General features: G+C 44.2%; 1 protein-coding gene and 1 long non-coding RNA gene across 3 annotated transcripts in view; both read right to left on the reverse strand.

Annotated features, from left to right (window-relative positions):
• Smyd1 (SET and MYND domain containing 1) overlaps positions 1-8,014 on the reverse strand; it is a 57,120-nt gene extending 49,106 nt beyond the window's left edge. Inside the window, exon 1 of the mRNA XM_050126447.1 lies at positions 7,893-8,014. Within this exon, the coding sequence (XP_049982404.1) occupies positions 7,893-8,014 (122 nt within the window). The remainder of the gene's footprint in view (positions 1-7,892) is intronic.
• A 606-nt stretch (positions 8,015-8,620) lies between these two features.
• Positions 8,621-13,419, reverse strand: LOC126491048 (uncharacterized). Of its 2 annotated transcripts, none has more exons than XR_007589305.1 (3): positions 13,340-13,419; positions 10,890-10,989; positions 8,621-10,175 (listed from the first exon to the last, which is right to left on the reverse strand). It is a non-coding gene; the product is annotated as an uncharacterized lncRNA (long non-coding RNA). The 2 variants fall into 2 exon arrangements; XR_007589304.1 differs by having other exon boundaries at positions 13,198-13,403.
• Between the last annotated feature and the right edge of the window lie 442 nt (positions 13,420-13,861).

A 13,861-nucleotide genomic window follows, 5' to 3' on the forward strand; every position in this document is an offset into this window, starting at 1 on the left:
CAGAGATCCACCTGTCTCTCCCTCCCAAGTGCTGGGATTAAAGGCGTGCGCCACCATCGCCCGGCCTCAGAAACAGTTCTTAACCAGATCATTCGGAAGGGATGCCTAGTGGTGCTGGTGCACACCTTTAATCCCAGCACTCAGGAGGCAGAGATAGGCAGATCTCTGAGAGTTTGAGGCCAGCCTGGTCTACAGAGCAAGTTTCAGTACAGCCAGGAGTATATAGAGAAACCCTGTCTGGTAAAAAACAGAAAAGGGGTGGGGGCTGGGGTATAGTTCAGTGGTATACCATTCGCCCAGTATGTACAGACACTGAGTTCATCCTTCAGCACAGGAAAAAAGGAAAAGAATCTAAAAGAAAAATCCAGTAACTGTCCTTGCTTCTTAATATATTTTTGCGATGAACTGAATTAATCTAGAAAAGTTATATAATAGGGTATGGTTGTAGAGGGCTGGAAAGGGTCTCTGAAAATGTCGAGGTCCTAATTCCCAGAAACTAGTAATATGTCTAAGGGACTTTGCATATGCAGTTAAGATGAAGGGCTTTGAGATTGCAGGGAGGGGGCTCATCTCTCTTCAGCAATGAATTAAGAGCACTTGCCGTTCTTGCAGAGAGAGGACCAGGGTTCACTTGCTAGCACCAACTTGACAATTGACAATTGCCTATAACTCCAGTTTCAGGGGATATAGCACCCTCTTCTGGCCTCCATGGGCACCAGGCATGCACATAGTGCATAGGCATACATGCAGACAAAATAACTCTTGCACATAAAAAAAGATGCAGAAGGAAAACTGTGAGCCTTCTTCCTATCTAGGCGTGACCTCTAAAAGCTGGAAAAGAGAACAAACAAAATCACCATCCCATTTTAGACTCCTAACCCCAGAACGGATAGAGAACCTGTGTTGTCTTAAGGTCATAGGGTTATGGTAATTTGTTACAGCAACAAGAGATTATAATGTATTTATTTACTACTGCATAGACCTTCCCCCTTTTAATTGCGTGTATATTCCTGTTTTTTAAAATCTCTCTCTGTGTGTATGTGTGTGCACACGCACATGTGTGTGTGTGCATGTGTGTTTGTATGTGAGTGTGGGTACACAAGTGCCACGCAGATTTATGGAGCTCAGAGGACAACCTCAGGCCCATGAGCTTCGTCTGAGGACTCTTGACTCTACATCCCATATCGATGTAGAGGAGTTGGGGTTACAGACACTGCCACATCTGGTTTTAGAAATCTGAACTCAGTTTCTCGGGGTGCATTGCTAGTGCTTGACCCGCCAAGCAGTCCTGCCACCAGCCACCATATTCCTGTTTCTTACCTGGTCTGTGGCTCCAAACAGTTCTCTGGCTCCAAAATCAACTTTTGATTTTTCTGAAGTTAATAGCAGATACTGTTTTTCTGCACATTAGGTAAGATTCTGAGCTACATCTCTAGACCTGCACTTTCTTTTACTAACACTAAGTAATAATACTAATTGCACTGATATGAACAAAAGAGAATTAAGTAGGCAATGCTTACAACACACTGATTTGGGGGCAGCAGTGAGGAGTGATGACTTGGATAAGACACAATGGAGACACTCAAGCTTGCCCTGTGACTGTGACCTGGGAAAGGTTAATATCCCTTTAGTCTCAGTTCCCCATTCTGTCAGAAAGGAATAGATGAACTTAGTGGGTCTCTACTTCTATACTGAAGACCATTTGAGAGCAACAAACACTATTGACTTTCTCCTTAGAAATAAAAATCACACATCCACATCCACACAAACTTTGATCTTCCTTACAGATGTTTCCCCAGCTTAGGGTCCTTGGAGAACCCAGAGGCTAAATTAACTCCAAATTCAAGACTTCTGGAACATTATCATTATTATTTATTATCGTTGTCGTTGTGGGGGGGGGTTTGAGAGGACTGAGTTAAAGGTATTTATTGTTCTTGCAGAAGACCAGAGTTCGGTTCCCAACACCCATATCAGGTGACTTACAGCCATCTGTAACTTTGCTCCTGAGAAATCTGAAGCCCTCATCTGTCCTCCTGAGCAACCGACTCATGTGCACACCACGCGTGGGCGCGCACACAAACACACACACACACAGAATTGAGATAGGTGGGAAGTGCTTAGGAAGCTGAGGCAAGAAGACAACATGGGCTAAACAGGGAAACCTTATCTCAAAAAAGGGAGGGAAAATTGAAATTTTGGGGTTCTTAGCACTGCCCATAGTCAGCATCACTGTGCCTTTCTTGTATTTGATATTAAATTAAAATGACAATCATAATAAGCTCAATTTTATTAGCTTAGCACCTCTCTCCTCTGCCCTTTAGCCCATTGCAACATACAGAGTTTCAAACACTAAGTTCTTTTGGGTCACATGATTAGGTCCCCTTCTGTGGTTTGATTCTGTGTACAGCATCCTCACCAAGTCTTCCTTAGCAGACAGGGAAGGCCCTGGAGAATAGCCCTTTTCATCTCTAGACAGTACTTCCAGGACTCTTCCACAAACAGCAATGAAAATTCAGTGCCAAAGGTTTAAGAGAGCCTAGGCATCTCCAGAAAATACTTCGGTGGCTGACTTCTTTTAGTGGGGTTAAATATTTCCATAACTATATTTTTAAGAAGTAAAGGGAAAATCAGTTACAATTTTAAAAGCAAATTATAAGCCAAGTGTGGTGGCATATGTCTACAACCCTAGCCCCTGAGAAGTAGAGTCAAGAGGACTGAGAACTCAAGGCCAGCCTCAGCACAGGGTGAGTCTCATGCCAGCCTGAGCCACAGCTCTTAAACAAACAAAGCAAATTATAAAATCTACTCAAGTGTGGTAAACACAGCCAGGAAATGGTTTATGATGAGCTCTTCCCCATCACGGTGATAACGATGCCTGTAGTGATACCGTGGTGATGGTGATGACAGTGATGGTGGTTGGTGATGGTGATGGTGGTGACAGTGATGGTGGTAATGGTGGTGACGGTGGTGATGGTGATGACGGTGGTGACGGTGATGGTGGTGACAGTGATGGTGGTAATGGTGGTGACGGTGATGGTGGTGACGGTGATGGTGGTGACGGTGATGGTGGTGACGGTGATGGTGGTGATGATATGATGGTGGTGATAACGATTGTGATGATTGTGATGGTGGTGATGGTGATGATGGTGATGGTGGTGATAACGATTGTGATGACAGTGATGGTGGTGATGGTGATGATGGTGATGGTGATGATGGTGATAACAATTGTGATGACGGTGATGGTGGTGATGGTGATGATGGTGATGGTGATGATGGTGATAACAATTGTGATGACGGTGATGGTGGTGATGGTGATGACGGTGATGGTGGTGATGGTGATGACGGTGATGGTGGTGATAACGATTGTGATGACAGTGATGGTGGTGAAAGCAGTGGTGGCTGTAACGATGATGACAGTAATGATGGCGGTAGAGGTGACAGACAAAGAGAAAGAGATTTGTATCTCCTCTCCTTGCCAAACCCCAAGTCACTGTTGAGAATAAAACTATCCATCTTCTCATTTAGCTTGACACCGAATTAATTTAATTTTTCTGAACATGAAAAATTAAGAAAGGCAATAGGGACTAAATTAAAACAAACAAGGGGCTAAGGAGATGGATCCATCAGTGAAGTGCTTATACAGAAGAATGAAGACCTTAGTCCAGAAAAGAAGTGCCATAGTTACCTTAATCCCAGCACTGGGGAGGCAGAGACAGGAGAATCACTGGGAGTTCCGAGAAATCAGCCTAGTTCAGTTGGTGAGCTAAGTGTTCAATGAGAAATCCTTTCTTAAAAATAGCGTACAGAGGGGCTGGAGAGATGGCTTAGGGGTTAAGAACACTGGCTTTTCTTCCAGAGGTCCTGAGTTCAAGTTCCGGCACCAAGATGACAGCTCACAGTTATTTGTAACTCCAGGATCTGACACCTTCACACAGACAGACATACATGCAGCAAAACACCAATTCACATAAAAAAATTAAGTAGCAAGACACCCAACAGCTGCCCTTGGTCTTCACATACACACAAATGCATGTATACTACAACATACATATCTAGATACACAAGAAATAAAAATTAAACAAGCAAGAAAGAAGTTTAAAGCTTGGGTATCCCTGTAAAAAAGAACACAACAAGAGCAGGGGAGAAGGCAATTCAGGCAAAATACTTGCTCTCACAGAGCATGAGGACCTGAGTTCGAATCCCCTGTCCCACATAAAGTTAGACGCCATAGCACACATCTGTAATCCCATCTCTCCTAGAAGATGAAGACAGGAGAATCTCCTGAAGCTCACAGGTCATTCAATCTGCCACTGACAGAGAAAACAAAAGACTCTGCCTTGTCTTGCCAGACGTGGTACGCCTTTAATCCCAGCACTTGGGAGGCTGAGACAGGCGGATCTCTGTGAGTTCGAGCCCAGCTTGGTCTACAAGAGCTAGTTCCAGATAAGGCTCCAAAGCCACAGAGAAACCCCGTCTCTAAATCCCTCCTTCTCTCCCCCCCGCAAAAAAAATCTGCCTCAAACTAGTTGGAAGGTGAGAATCATCACCTGAAGTTGTCTACTGACCACCAGACACCAGTCACAGCATGGCGTGCTCACACACATGACCAGCACACAGATTCCAAGGTAAACACAGAAGTTATTAGACGGAAAAAATAAGTCCTCTAGTAAAAGCTCCACTGCGTAGTAAAATGAATTAAATGAGCCAGAAGGAGGTGTCCGACAAGTTAATAAAAATTCTCTACTGAGAGCCAGGCATGGCGGTACACACCTTTAATGCAGAGATCAGTAGGCAGAGGCAGAGTAGGTGGAGTTCTGTGAGTTCCAGGCCAGCCAGAACTACATAGTGAGACCCTATCTCAGAAAAAAAAAAAAGAAAAGAAAAGAAGAAAAAAATTACTAGAGACAGGAGAGATGGCTCAGAGGTTAAAAGCCCTGGCTACTCTTCCAGAGGTTCTGAGTTCAGTTCCCAGCAACCATATGGTGGCTCACAACCATCTGGTGCCTATTCTGCCCTGCAGGCATACATGTAGGCAGAACACTGTATTACATCAAAAATAAATAAAATCTATTTTAAAAAATTACTAGAACGCCGGGCGGTGGTGGCGCACGCCTTTAATCCCAGTACGCGGGAGGCAGAGACAGGCGGATCTCTGTGAGTTCGAGGCCAGCCTGGTCTACAAGAGCTAGTTCCAGGACAGGCTCCAAAACCACAGAGAAACCCTGTCTCGAAAAACCAAAAAAAAATAAAAAAAATAAAATAAAAAAAATTACTAGAACATTCCACTTAACTCCAGAGTCTGGCAGATTGGCTCTGGGGACATTGAGGTACACAATGGTGGTGACTGACCCAAGAACAGCATCTGCCATCTGTGTGTTGCTGTATTTTTATATTTTAACTCTAAATCTAGCTAACTTCATACCTGTACTCAACACACACACACATGCTCGTACGCACACACAAAGACAGACTTCTCTGAATTGCTATTCCTGTCACTTGGGCTCCGGATCACTCCTTGGAAGGCAGTGAGCCACATGCCCTGGTTCACAGCCATTTTCCTGAAGGTCTCAGAAGGCACAGTCAGAAGAAAGAGAATGAAAATGCTAACCAAGTTATTTCTGAGAAGCAGGACCCACCCCACAACAGCTGACACCCTAGATACTCCCCCACCCAGCTTATCGAAGCTGTCTTTATTCAAGCCACACAAACGCCAGACAGGTCACTCCAACTGTGGCTCAGAAAATGCTGTCATCCTAATGTAATCACTATGTAAGGGAGTTGCTTGCTTGTTTGTAAGTAAGGATTAAGTACTATTTTAAAACTTCGATAGTTCTGTGTAGACAGGGTTGTAGGGAAATGGGAATATAACTTTAACAGACCCTTTTAAAGATGAAAACAGCAAGTCCCTTCTAGTCACATGCCCTAGAGAAGAACTACACTGTGTACCTGTGGATGCTAATGGCCTAGAAAAGAATCACACTGTGTACCTGGTTAGAATCACACTGTGTACCTGAGAAGAATCACACTGTGTACCTGGTTAGAATCACACTGTGTACCTGATAAGAATCACACTGTGTACCTGTGGTCACTGGTGGCCTAGAGAAGAATCACACTGTGTACCTGATTAGAATCACACTGTGTACCTGAGAAGAATCACACTGTGTACCTGTAGTCACTGGTGGCCTAGAGAAGAATCACACTGTGTACCTGAGAAGAATCACACTGTGTATCTGTGGACGCTGATGGCCTAGAAAAGAATCACACTGTGTTTCTGTGGACACCAGAATGCATTTTAATTGCACAGTGTTTGATTTTATAAGAAATAGGAACCCATCAAATGTCTCTTGATTAGAAAATAGACGAGTAAAATGTTGTACATATATTTATGGAGTGGAATATTTACAGCAGTATGGCTACATGATATTCCATGTAGTTCATGGATCGGTATGGAAAGTGCTACACATGGTTAAAATAACTAGATGTTTGGGGATTTGTTAGATGTATCAGGGCCAGCGAGATGGCTCAGCAGGTAAAGGTGCCCACTGTCAAAGCTGAGGACCTGAGTCCTCACTGAGTCAATCCCTGGTACCCACAGAAGGGGAGGAAGAGAACAGACTCCAGAGTTGTTGTTCTCTAACCTTCACGGGTACACAGTGGCACATGTACGCTTACATGCAGGGATACACACACAATTTTTGTTTTTTGAGGGTTTTGTTTTGTTTTGTTTTTTTCAAGATAGGGATTGTCTGTAGCTTTGGTGCCTGTCCTGGAACTAGCTCTTATAGACCAGGCTGGCCTCGAACTCACAGAGATCCACCTGCCTCTGCCTCCCGAGTGCTGGGATTAAAGGCGTGCGCCATCACTGCCCAGGTCACACACATAATTTTTAAAGTAATAAAAACAAATGAGGTATTTATAGACTTACTATCCTTACAAGGATAGACCCAGAAACATTGTTTAAAGAAAAAAAGCTCTAATCTGACCTTGAAGCATGATATCATTTTTATAAAACCAATCCCTTCCAAAAAAAAAAAATACAACAAAACTGTGACTATCCAATTTGTTCAGTATAAATCAATGTATGAAATAACATAAGAATGTTCTGGAAAAAGTTGATTTAAAGTAAAGCACAAGCTACCCCTGAGGTAGACATTGGGCAAGACTCTAATATTTGGAAGTAAATGGATTCTTATTTATAGTTAGAACTAATTTCCTAGTTTCAGCAAACTATTTTATATTATTTATAATATAAAACATATTCTAACATATAATTACTTATATGTTACAATATTTTATATTCTAACAGGTTTATACAGACATTTAGCCTCTTTTGTATATCAAAGAAACTAAAGACTTTTTTTTGTCAGAAAATGTTTCCCACTGCGCCATCCGCACCCATCCAACCCCAGCACAGCCTCTCAGCCACATTCTCTGTGGTTAGGATAACGTGACTAGAGGGCCCTGCTAAGCTCTGCCATAGAGAGTTAGAGACAAGGACTCCTTGCAGGAAGGAAATGCCAACCGAGAGCTATAAGAAGTGCAGTTTGAAGGGTCAGCAAGATGGCTCAGTTTGCAAAGGTGCTTGCAAACAAACCTGACCACCTGAGCCCAGTCCCTGGAGCCTACATGGTAGGAGAAAAACCAACACTGAAAATTATCCTCTGACCTTTCTGCTTGCACTGTGTTAAATATATGTCCCACACTGGGGCATGTGTGTGTTCTGCACACACAGACACACACACACACACCCATAAATAAATGTAATAAAATTTTAATTACAAATTAAGGACCCCTTGAACTTTAGTCCTTCCTCTGATGATTTTGGGAGCCAGAATCTGAGAGATCGCATCTGTCAAACCAGCAGTGAGAAGGCCTCTCCCCGCATGCCTTACCTGTCGAAAACCACTGCAGAATAAGCACGCTCAGCAAAGATGACATCTGCAGCCCAGAACTCCTTCGTGGCCTTCAGACCTCTGCCTTTGCCCTCTGAAGTGAAGATCTCCACATTCTCCATGCTGCCTATTGTCATCTCAGAGTCTGTCAGGCCCGCGAGGTGGGTAGTTCACACTGAGCCAAGCCTCTTGTCCTTGCTGCTATTTAACACCTTCACCGTCCCTAAGAGCAGGACTATAAATGGACAGGCCACCTCCCCTCCCCTACTCCTCTCTGGAGTGCGGCACTCACCTCCCCCTCCACCACTATTTCTGGAGGGAAAAGGCAAACCAACAGAGTGACAACAAAGGTCTCATTCACCACCCAGAAAAGACACCAAGACAGAAAATGACCAAAGGCCGGTGTGGTCCTGACGTGAAGCCTGATGGGTTTTGAAGACGGGTTTGAAGATGATCCCCGCGTGTGCTGTGTTCTGGACTGCAGTCATGTTCAACTTGAGTTAAAATCAAGAGCACTCGGTCAGTAGGATATTTTTAGCCTCCAGATGCCTCTGTCAATCAAATGCAGACAACTGGAGTAGCCAGAGAGAAAGGCAGGGTAATACTGGCTGCTCTGGGACCCTTCAGCTGTCAGGCCCAGACTTTCTCAAGGGAGATGGCCCCTTGCCCCACCCCCACCCAGTCTTTCCCCATGGCAAAAAATAAATAGCAGAAACCAAAATGGGCCTTTGGCCTATGCATACCAGAACTCTTAAGATTCAAGGCACGTTGTTCTCTCCAATGTCTCTGGGTCTTTCACAGCAGCGCACCCCAGGGCATGGAGGTCAGGGGTGCCCTGTTGTTAGAGTTCACTGATGGTGATGGTTACAGATTCTGCACTGTGGCTTAGCTTCTATGTAGTGTGTTTAGCTTCTGAGTAGGTGTATATTCTAGATTGCTATGGTGTGAGGCTGACCCTCAAAGTTCAAGTGTCAGAAAACACAACTAAATGAAAAAAAAATAAGAAATAAAAAGAGTAGAATACTCCTAAAGTATGAAGTTTTTTACTGTAGATATAAAGGAGAACAGGCAGAGGGAAGAGTCCAGGCTGAACATGGTCGGCAGACTAAACTAGACCGTAAAAGGAGAGAAGGGGAGGGAGAGCAAGTGAGGAGCTCCCAACCAAAAGGTGGCCTTGGCCAAGAGGTCAAGAGACGGGTAGCCATAATGGCTGAGTTATAAAGGGCTCAGGCTGGGGGAGGGGAAGCAGAAGTCCCCCCCGAAAGAGGAGTGAGGAGCACTGACTGGGATTAGGCACAGGTATTGAGGGAGACTTGTCCTGAGGTTATCAGTGCTGCAGTCTGGAATGATTGGTTCTTTAGAGTTCCGCTCTCATAAATGGATTAATCCTGTTATCAAGGGAATGGATTCCTGCCAAAAAGGATGAGTTTGGCTTCTCTTACCACATCTTCTGTCCACAGGGGACATTCTGCCATTCTGTGATGCAGCCAGAAGTTCTATCATCAGCCTCCAGAATCATGAGTCAATAAATTTTTGTTCATTATAAATTACACAGTCTCTGGTGTCCTGTTACAGCAATACAAACGAACCAAGACGCACTGGTTTATGGAGCACCCTCTGCCCTAGATCTTAACAAATACAGTATCTCATGAGTGCTGAGTCTGTTACCACCACCTGAAAATGGAACCTATAAAACAAGGGTGGTGATTTCCGCCTCACTGGGTTGTGATCAGCATCAACGGAGGTGACATGCGCAAGGGCAGCACAGCTCTTGGCATTTCATACAGCGCTCGCTCAGTGATGGCTGTTTTACTTTATTTTATGTATTCTGTCACATCCTCTCCCAGTTTGCGGGATGTACCAGAAGTTCCGGTGTATCTCCAGCCAAGTTGTATGTCTGAAAACTCCTTTGAGCCTTGGGAACACAACCAACCCCCCTGTTCTACAGCATGTCCTGATTCTTGGATTCTTGGAACAAGGGAGCTAGAGAATCTCAGTGATTTCAGATATATCCTGAAAAGCAGAAACAACTCAAGGCCTTTTAAAGGAGTGCCTGATAAGGTAGACATCAGGGTCGGATGTGGAGATATCCACTGTAATTCCAGCTGTTTTAATCACTGTTCAATTGCTGCAAAGAAACACTAAAAAGAAAGAATTTAACTTGAGAGCTTGCTCACGGTTCCAGAACGTTCATTAGTCCATGACCCTCATGGCAGAAAGCATTGTAGGGGGAAGGCAGGCAGGCATAGGCGCTGGAGCAGTCGCTGAGAGTTTATATTTTATCTGCAAGGCAGAAGCAGAGGGAGAAAGACTGGACCTGGTGTGGGCTTTAGAAACCCCCAGTGACACACCTCCACCAACAAGGTCACACCTCCCAATCCCTCCCAGACAGTCCACCAACTGGGAACCAAGCATTCAAACATGAGCCTATGGGAGCCATCCTCATTCAGACCAGCACACCAGCTACTGTAGAGGTTAAGGCCGATGGATTGTGAGTTTGAGGTCATGGGCTTAAATAGTATGACCCTCTCTCAAAGTATTCTTATACTCCCCTTATTAGGGGAAGAAAAGGAATAAGAAAAAAAATAAAAACCAAAAAAAAAAAAAAAAAAAAAAAAAAAAACTAAAGACCCCTGATGCTAAGAGGGTGCAAACAAAAGTATGAAGGAGTTTTCAGCCCAGTAGCTTCCAATAAGTGCCTGGTATCAGCATTGCTCTATAAACCACAGCCTTTGTAGAAACTGTTCTGAGGACAACACTCAATCTGGCAAGGACTCAGACCTACTCTAGATGCTGCACTGGGACATGTTCAGCCTAAGCCATGGTCAAGTAAGACATCTACCTGGCCCGAGACTGAGATGAAAGACAAAAACATTAGGTTCTGAGCTTTAGCTTTGTCTGTGGCCATTCATCTTATCACAGTACAGCTGTGGGGTAGGGAGACAGATGACCTTTAGAAGATGTTCAAGTTCAAATCCCCAGAACTATGCATCCCACCTTACAAATGTTATCCAAAGTCCTCCAAAATTCATGTTGGAAGAGACTCATGGGGTATACAGAGGATGTAAAGGCAGTCCAGTTGTAGTAGTTGAACATCCTGCGGAAAGTAATTAAAGTTAAATGAGGCCATAAGGGAGACCTTCATCTGTCAGTGCTGTGGCTTCATGAGAGGAAAGACATGAGTGACAAAGCTCTGCCCCACAGTGCAAAGCCCTGCTCCACCTTGGTCCTCTGCAGAAGGTCCTACCATCAAGAGGACTTCTCCACACACAGCCGCCTGATCATGGACTTCCCCAGCCTCCAGAATCATGGGTGGAAAAGTGCATTCTTTATAAACTGATCTGTGCTATTCAGCTGGAGCATCAGCAAATGGCTGTGACACAAGCCAGGAGGAACTTTTCAAATGTGACTAAATTAGGATCTTTCAGGGAGATTATCCTGGTGGGATAATGTAATCACAGTGACCGATCCTCATATGCAGAAAGCAAGGGCAGAGAAGATAACCATGGAAGAAAGAGGGTCAGAGTCACAGAGACACTGCCAAGTGCTTTCTTGGTACTTTCAGAGATGGGTGGGTGAGTCGGGAGCCAAGAAATCCAGGAGACATGTGGAAACTGGACTAAGCAGAGAAAGAGATTGCCCACTTGCAGCTTCCAGAAGGAGCTCAGCCCTACTGACAAGGGGATCCCATTTCTGCCTGTGCTCACCAGAACTGTAAGACAATTATATCTAAGTCACTAAGTTTGTAGCAATTTGTTACTTCATCAATAGAAAATAACATAAAATATTACATTTGTCTCTTGTTACAGTAAATATAATTATCCATTTCTCATAGATAATTCCCGGCTGGCCAGGACTACACAGTGAGACCTGTCTCAAAACAAACAAACAAACAAATCTGAAATGAAATTCAGAAACAGTCTCATTTACTAACTCACATCAAAAACAATTAGTTTACCCTGATAGAGAAGACAATGAAAATTAACTTACAATAAGCTAACGTATGTGTGTTGCAGACGAACATGTGTAAATGGGTTCATTTTCATATGTTTGGGAAGAAGAATTACATTAGAAGGCCAAACGCCGAACGTAGCCAGCTCTTTGCCCCTCCAACTGTACCCACTATGTTAGTGAAAGCTAAAAATGCAGGTTGATTCTGGGCACACAAATCTGGCATGGGGAATTGACGCCTAGAACATGACTTTATGATACAGTAAGCATCTCTTAGTGGGGTGCTGAGTGAAAGAAATATCATGTTCCTTTAGTCAACAAGAAGACAGCACTCGGAAGGCAGAAACAGGTGAATCTCTGTGCGTTCAAGGCCAGTCTGGTCTACAGGGCAAGTTCCAGGAAGGCTCCAAAGCTACAAAGAAAACCTATCCCGAAAATAAAAACAAACAAACAAACAAACAAAAATTAGGGACTATGGATGGTTAGGTATGAAAGTCAGAAATAAAGGAGAAAAAATTACCAATATGGTTTGTGATAAGTTTTTAGTGTATCTGAATGAATACAGGGTGCTACCTCCCCCTGGAAAAACTATGTCCCCTATGCCAAAGATCCACAGGTTCAGCTAGGCACTCCCAAAGATTACCATCTGGTGGCAAAGCAAGGGAGCTGCAGGCATTTATGTTGCTTCTACTCTTTTGTGACAAGGACAACCCTTCAACTTCCTTCAAAGTTCATTTTGAACAGAAGTCCCTGGGGCTCTTTACTACTGTGGGCTAAAAGCAGTTTTACTGTCTTTAATGGTGGGATGGGGGGGGAGGAATCAAATGAACTTTATGACAAAAAACAACTAGACAAAATTTAAATTTCAGTTACTGTAAATATAAACTATCAGAAAACAAACATACTCCCTTTTTTGCCTGTCTTCTATGGTTGTATTCGGAGTACAGTGGCAGGCTACACCCCATGCAAAACACATGACCAGCAGTGCTTACTGCTGACCTTGCTCAGAAAAGGTTTGCCAGCCCCTGCAGAATGATAGAAAGCTCAGAATGCTGGGCAACGCTACACAGGCCAGGAGGAGCTCGCGGCCTGTGTGTAGGATAGGCGATCCTTCTATCGGAGTTTACCGGGAAAGAAAGCAAGTGCAGCATGTTGAGTTACACCATAGTGTAGTACTAACAGGAATCGGGGCCTTAGAGATGGCTCAGTGGGTAAAGGTGCTTATAGTTCCAGCACTTGGGAGTCTGAGGCAGAAGGATCCTGTTTTCCAGGCCAGTCTGTAAGTGAAACAGTCTTCAAAAAAAAAAAAAAGAAAAAGAAAAAGAAAAAAAATCCCAGGGGAGCTTTGACTCACCCATGTAAATTCAGTCCTTGAGAGAGATAGGGGATTGACCTGGTGACTGGGAGTGAGGGGAAGAGAGGCATCTTCAGGAACAGAACTGCTCTTTAAGCTACAAGGAGGGCTGCAGGCTCTCGGGGTGTGAGACTAAGCGCACCTGTAGCATTTGGTAGCGCTGAAAGCGGGGAGCTTTGGGGATGGAAGATTCCACTGTAGGTCAGTTCCCCTGCAGTCAGGAAGTGGTTTCTGTGGATTGCCTTATCAGGAAACTTCCTGAGTCAACTCTGAGCTGCTCAGTCCACCTAAGGCTTTTAGGTGATTAACCCTTCAGTCACTGGTTTGGGACCTGCCAAACACACACATAGTTCTTTGTGTAAAGAAGATTGTTGCCAAGCCCCCGGATCTGAGTTCGACCACTGGGGTTCACACGGCATAAAAGAGCCCCAACCTCACCCCATACCACACAAAATAATTGAAATGTAACCCCCCCTCCAAAAAAAAAATAACTGAACATACTTTAGCGGTGTTTGTGTGAGATGTCTCTATGTGATGGGAGCGTGTATGTTATGTGTGTGATATTTAGGAAAGAGCATACAAACGGAGTGATCTAGGGGCGGGAGACTGGATATAATCAGATGGTCATGCCGGGCGTGCGTTGAAGAGTACTGTGTACTTACAA

The sequence above is a fragment of the Alexandromys fortis genome, unplaced genomic scaffold, assembly GCF_014885135.2.
Source record: "Alexandromys fortis isolate MF-2015 unplaced genomic scaffold, M_Fortis_MF-2015_v1.1 scaffold_257, whole genome shotgun sequence".
Taxonomy (NCBI): domain Eukaryota; kingdom Metazoa; phylum Chordata; class Mammalia; order Rodentia; family Cricetidae; genus Alexandromys; species Alexandromys fortis.